Raw genomic sequence first — 7,087 nt, forward strand, 5'->3', positions numbered from 1 at the left:
AAAGGGGGGGGGGGGGGATCCCATTCACCTGTCTAAGGACGAGTACATACTACACATGAACCACAAACTACATCCTATTTCCTGCTGCCAAGCTTCAGAGGAAGTTCAAACCAAATTCAAATCAGCCCTAAGCTTCTCAAACTTAAGTCTATCAGCATTTCATAGCCACGTCATCCATGATAGGAGAATTTGGAATAGCTTGGAATTGGTATTTATCATTCTGCTAACTACTACTAATTTCCTAGAGTTCCAAAGAAAATCACATTCCCTGAAAATCCCAAAAGAGTAGAGACATTTATGAACCCACATTTCCTGCATGGTGCGCGCTTAAAATTAACTGTAAGCAACTAAGTTCTTCAAATTCCATAAGCAGGCTAAGCCATGATACAATAAGCCAACTTGCATTAAAATAATTGCCAACCTTAAGGTTTGAACAAACTCATTAATATACAAAGCAGAGGCCAGAGAAGTTTTACATTTTCCCAGCATTAAAGATCATCTCAGTAGATTGTTCCTTCGGAACAAATCACAAATTTTTTTGCAGGGAAAATGCATCAATTTATTCCAAAATCTCTAATCACTTTTCAAAAGCCCGTGATTCACAGTCTTATGCTGGGAAAACACAGGAGGTCATTCGCTGTAAGTTATACTATTCTGTTCCTAACAGGTTGGTTTAATCATCTTCTCGTTTCTTAATAAACAGACAGGAAAGGAGGATTATCTGTGTGGTATAATAGTTACTTACTAACGGAAAACTAACTAGAATTTTAAATGACAGTTGGAGGGTACGCAAGTTATGTAGGTCTACACAAAACACGAGTTTGATTATCTTGGCTGTCAGCAGTGAACAATTCCACATTTGGGCTACATCCACGGACATGAGCCTGAGATTTCTCTCGAACATGCAGGAGGAAGGGTTTCTCAATAACAATGAAAGCTCAAGCTCTGCACTAGTGGTTGTTGGAAGAGCCATTTGAACGATATCATATTTTGAAATGGTATGCCACCTAACAAACTCAATCTTGCCAAATATGAAGTAATTGATCAACACCTCGGTACTAATAAATGGCTTAAATTACAAAATACTCAAGGTATTACTTTCAGATGTAACACATGATGATAGTAGAGCACTAATTTTATAAATCCTAGTCCATCCAGCTAACAAGGAAAGGGAATTCTTTCCCACTCTTAGTAAAGTAACTGGATGTTCACCATGTAGCAGCTTTTCCATTTAGCTTCTCATAACAGAAGTAAAAATAACCATGGCCTTGGTACTGACATTTTTAACATAACTGTTTAATTATTACCAGGACCCAAAAATGCAAGCTGGGCCACTCGATGGAACAATCACCAGGACAGCAAAGTTACATCAATTCTTACCTGAATCCCAATCAGATTGAGAGTCACAGTCCCGATCACTCCTTCCAGAGGAACGATTATCCCACCTTCCATGAGTACCTCGAAAAAAATTACTTGAGTCCCCTCTAATGGGTGGGGATGAACTATTATCATTACGTCTAGAACTTTGTGATGATGAACTGACAGGAATTCTATATCGGTCCTGTGAAGTGTCCTCAAATTCACTAGCACGGGAGAAAATGGGAATTAGTTTCACAGCAACACATGAAGAAAGCAGTAGCAGTATTGACTACAACAGACACCATTTCATTCAGATTTGTAAGAGATAAAGGTTCTGCAAACAAGAAATAATCACATAACCTGCGATACCTTAGAGATGGTTCATCAAACCCGCTTGGTAATTTTTTGCAAACATCCAATTCACTCAAGGATAGTAGAAATTTTCTTGTATATGAAATTTTTAGCTTCCTGTATCATTCAAACAGCCAATATCACTTATTAAAATCCCCCCAGAAACAAAATGAACAATACCAACAAAAAAAATAATCAAATAAACCATGAAAATCATGTGCATGGGAAAGAAATGTCATTACTTTTGTGGTTCGTTGCTTGTTTCCAAGTACTGATTCGATCCAAGTTGATCTTCACTTGGTAAACTCATTCTGCTAAAGCTTAGGTACATCGACAACCAAACACAATTTTACCACTCCTGTTCTCTATCCACTAATCACTACAAGCTCAAATTTACAAAATCCCGCATCAGCTAAACCATGCTCATATTTCCAATCACCATCTCTCCGCTTTCAATAACTATGTATGTCCAAAACTATTCCTCGATATAACCCAGACAAGTTCACTAACAAAAATTTGCTAATTCACTACCAGGAATTCGTCAGTGATCACTAATCGAGCGCATGTCCAATTAGATTCAACGCACCCAAGTCAGTACCAACCAAGAAATGGTCAAATATAAGCTAACACCAAACTGAAACCATTAACTGATCCAGCTCCATCCACGATAAAATTCATTAAGAAATATGGACAAAATCTTACTTAGCCCGGCAATGAAGCTTGAATTTCACATATCTGCAAAATATCACTAATCGTTCATTCTTTCTTTGTTTTTAAAACCGTAGTTTAAAATACCGAACCCTAAGATATCTAAACAGCGCTTGATTGTAAAAAATTCTTAAGATAAAGAAGTTGGATATTAGATCGAATTAGACAAATTCTAAATCATGGGGTTTCATTTGTGCTAACCTCCAGAGACTAGGGTTTTTGTTAAGAAAGGAGCTACCTGGATCCAAGGAGAAGCAGAGAGGGAGGGAGAGCGCGCGAGAGAGTGTGTGAAAATTAGGGTTTCAAGCTCCGATATTTTCCATTTGAGCGGAGCGACTGGTGCTATTTCGTTTCTTCTATTTTTCTTAGAGAGAGAAATTGGGAGTGGCAAGTGGCAGCGAGTCGCAGAAAGGAGGTTATTCGCCTTTTACAGGCTACGTCAGCGATTAAGGAAATATTTAATATTTAATAAAATAAATCTATACCATATAACGCAGTTGCTTGTTGAATTATCATAAGCCTCCAGGTTCGATATTTTCGGTTCAATTTAATTTTTCACAGAAAATATCTATGATTTTTTTTTTAGGGTTTTTGGGTTTTTTTGTTTGACCAATTTGTTTGAGCTTTTAAGCTGTGTTAAATTTGATTTTATAGGATTTTACAGCCAAATTCATATTTTCATTAAGAAACAATACAAAATACAAGCATCACTCTCAAACTTGAGCCTCCATCTAAGCACAAATCACATTAGAAGTGGTAGCTTTCTAAATCTGTTTTAGATAATCTAAATGCATTTATGGTTTTAAAATTCCGTCTTATCCCAAATCATTGCATTGGTAACGAAGCTAGCGCACTGAGAGGAGAACGCTAGGGGGGAAACGGTTCCAAGATTCATTCTATAAACCTCAAACTAGAGACTTCTCTGGCAAGAAAACTAATCTGAATGACCTACAGATACAACTCATGTTAAACAGATCTTCTTTGCCGATTCCATGAAATAAGAAAATGATCTACGCCCTGGCGTGGGATAAAACAAGAGATTTAAGAGAACTAAGAGGGGAGTATTTAAAAAGGCCAAAAATTAGAAGAAAAGTGATGAAGAAGAGAAAGAATGGAGTTGACAAAAAGAGGAAAATTAGGGGCTGGGAAGCAAAAGGATGTAAGTTTCTAGTTAATTCATTGTCATCTGATTATAATGTCAGGAAAAATATATATAAATAATAAAACTTTAACCATAATCAAATTTTAGCTTAAAATCCATTAACTAATAAAAATATAATAAAATCATCTAAATTGAAGTCCGATAATAAAGATAAATACAATATCATACAATATACTAAAAAAAATCGGTGTTTCTATTACTGTTTATTAAGACATAAAATATTATATATTAGAACAATGTAATAATAGAGCTATCATTTGTCACAAAAAGTTAGAAAGGCTGAGAGGGAGGGTGAGTTGTCTTTTTATTAGGATGCATTTAACATTAAAATGATGATTAAAAAAATGATCAATTATGATTTTAATAAGATAAGGTGGAGCTGCAAACACCTAATGTTAGGGCTTGACACGCGCGCCTGACTACAGACCCAGGCAAGTAGGCCTGCAGCCTGTATGTTTAGGGTTATTGCCTTCTTTGTTAAAAGTTGTTGGTTCTGACTTGGCAGCTAAAGTCAACGTTATTAGCACCCAAACCTAAAACACTTCCAAAATATGTAGTCAACCAAGATCCAATAGTGTTGGATCTAGCTCTCCAGCTAGATCCACACCATTTCAAAAAGGTCTTAAATTCGGATGCTCAGCCAGGCCCATTAATCTTAGATCTAGCAATGCAATCATACCTAGGGTTATTGAGTTGGGCTTTATAGTCAGACCCAAAAATGTTGGGTCTGAGATTTTTTGCTCTTTTCTCTTATTTAAATTTCTTTTTTATTTAATAAAAAGAAAATAAAATCATGGAACTTTTTCTATATTCTACAAAAATTAGGAGATGATAAAGTTTTTTTTTTCAAATTGGGTTGAATTTTCTTATTAAAACTTGTTTGTTTTTATTTTTCAAAAATACTTTGAAAAAAAATTAACAATTTTTTTCTTTACTTCATATTAATATTTTTTCCTTAATTCATAATAAGATGTTTTTGTATTTTTTTGATGTGATTGTATATAACATAGATTTTAAAAAATAAAAAAAAATTGATGTTTCTATTACTGTTTATTAAGACATAAAATATTATATATTAGAGCAATGTAATAATAGTATTATCATTTGTCACAAAAAGTTAGAAAGGCTGAGAGGGAGGGTGAGTTGTCTTTTTATTAGGATGCATTTAACATTAAAATGATGATTAAAAAAAATGATCAATTATGATTTTAATAAGATAAGGTGGAGCTGCAAACACCTAATGTTAGGGCTTGACACGCGCGCCTGACTACAGACCCAGGCAAGTAGGCTTGCAGCCTGTATGTTTAGGGTTATTGCCTTCTTTGTTAAAAGTTGTTGGTTCTGACTTGGCAGCTAAATTCAATGTTATTAGCACCCAAATCTAAAACACTTCCAAAATATGTAGTCAACCAAGATCCAATAGTGTTGGATCTAGCTCTCCAGCTAGATCCATACCATTTCAAAAAGGTATTAAATTCGGATGCTCAGCGAGGCCCATCAATCTTAGATCTAGCAATGCAATCATACCTAGGGTTATTGAGTTGGGCTTCATAGTCAGACCCACAAATGTTGGGTCTGAGATTTTTTGCTATTTTTTCTTATTTAAATTTCTTTTTTATTTAATAAAAAGAAAATAAAATCATGAAACTTTTTCTATATTCTACAAAAATTAGGAGATGATAAAGGTTTTTTTTTCAAATTGGTTGAATTTTCTTATTAAAACTTGTTTGTTTTTATTTTTCAAAAATACTTTGAAAAAAAATTAACAATTTTTTTCTTGTATTTTTTTGATGTGATTGTATAAAACATAGATTTTAAAAAATAAAAAAAATACTATCTCAATATATTTTTTAAAAAATATTTTAAGATATTTTCAATTTTATTTTTTCCCTTTAGAATTTTTTTCTTTTATCTTATTGATTTTTTTCATACTGTAAAGAGGAAATACATTAATATGACTTTTTTAAGAAATTAATGTGGTTTTTTCACCTAACAGGACCATTTGAGTTTGACCTATCAGCAGCCTTAGGTCCTACTACAGTTGGACCTATTAGCTTTGGCTCCTGTTGCGAGCAAGACCTATAAACGTTGGGTCCTCCCTTAGCAGGACCCAATACTTTCAATTTTTTTTATTTTTTCTTATGTAATTTTTTTTCATATAGTAGAGGGGAAATAAATTAATGGAAGTTTTTTAATATTGTTTAAAAATTAGGTGATGATATTTTTTTTTTAAGGTTGTGTTGAATTTTCTTATTGAAACATGTTTATTTTTGCGTTTCAAATTTTTTTAATTTTTTCTCTAATATTAGCATATTAAAGTTGATGAAACTCTCAATAAATTTTTGATCCATATGATATAATTTATATATTTGTATTATATATGATAATTTTTTAACAATAAAATCCATTAAAAATAATTTATAAATATTATAATATAATATTATTTTGGGTAATAGAAGATATTTTAATTTTATTAGATTAGTGTATGAGGTTTAAAGTTTTATTAATGTTTTATTATTTTTAGATTTTTTATTCAAAAGTTTTAAATTACATGTATTATTAAATACATAAATAAATTATGGGGCAGGACCCATTAGAGTTGGGTTCTGTTGGGGGGCAAAACCCATAATAGGTTTGGGTCCGGCTGCACAACAAGATCCGATAAGTTTGGGGATCCAAAAGTACTTGGTTCGGACCTAATTTTCTCCAGTCTTGCATCAATATTCAAAACCAATAAATCTTGTGTCAGGACCCACCTCGATTGGGTTCGGCATCAAGATCCAAGACTAATGGGCCCCGAGTAAGGACTCAGGGCTAATGGATCCTACATCAGGATCCAACTCGATTGGGTTTGGTGTTAAGACTCAAGATTAATGGTTTTTGAGTAAGGATCCAATTCTAGTCTTGCATCAAGACCCAAAGGAAAATGAGTTATGCTTCAAGACTTAAGGTTAATAGGTCCTACGTCTAGACCTATTTCACCTAGTTCCTGCCTTTGGAACTAATTCTCTTAGGTATCGCATTAGAATCCAATTTTTTTAGGTCAAGCGTCAGGATTCAAAGATAATGGGTCATGTATCAGAATCCAAGTTAATAGGTCATGTGTCACGACCTAAGGTTCTTGGGTCTTAGGTTTCTAAATATTATTATTTGTGTTGTGAATATTGTTATTTTTATTATAATTAAAAGTATTAATATAAAAATTAATATTGTTTTTATTATAATTAATATTATTTATAAAATAATTAATAAATTTGAAAAAATATTATTATTAATATTGAAAAACAACCTTATATTTGATTTGAAAGATTTAAAATTATTGTTATTGTTATTACCATTAATAAGAATTTTTAAAAATTGCTATTATTATTGAAGAAAAACCAATTTTTTCTTTAAAGATTTAGAAAATACAAGAATTTAGGTAGACAATTTAAATAGACTCTAAGCTCTTGGGTATAATGTTTTAAGCAAACCTAACACTTTTGATGTTATAATTTTTTTGATATT

The 7,087-nt window shown here is 32.5% G+C and overlaps 1 protein-coding gene across 2 annotated transcripts in view; it reads right to left on the reverse strand.

Moving 5' to 3' along the window:
• LOC105124837 (uncharacterized) overlaps nucleotides 1-2,836 on the reverse strand; it is a 9,072-nt gene extending 6,236 nt beyond the window's left edge. The window contains exons 1-4 of one of the 2 annotated variants that reach the window (XM_011024980.1): nucleotides 2,657-2,836; nucleotides 1,953-2,445; nucleotides 1,729-1,827; nucleotides 1,381-1,583 (exon numbers count right to left, since the gene is read on the reverse strand). In XM_011024980.1, the coding sequence (XP_011023282.1) occupies nucleotides 1,381-1,583; nucleotides 1,729-1,827; nucleotides 1,953-2,041 (391 nt within the window). In that variant the 5' untranslated portion in view covers nucleotides 2,042-2,445; nucleotides 2,657-2,836. Of the gene's footprint in view, nucleotides 1-1,380; nucleotides 1,584-1,728; nucleotides 1,828-1,952 lie in introns of both variants that reach the window. The other variant, XM_011024979.1, reaches the window with a different exon arrangement.
• Nucleotides 2,837-7,087: the final 4,251 nt, after the last annotated feature.

The sequence above is a fragment of the Populus euphratica genome, unplaced genomic scaffold (assembly GCF_000495115.2).
Source record: "Populus euphratica unplaced genomic scaffold, PopEup_1.0 scaffold32.1, whole genome shotgun sequence".
Taxonomy (NCBI): Eukaryota; Viridiplantae; Streptophyta; class Magnoliopsida; order Malpighiales; family Salicaceae; genus Populus; species Populus euphratica.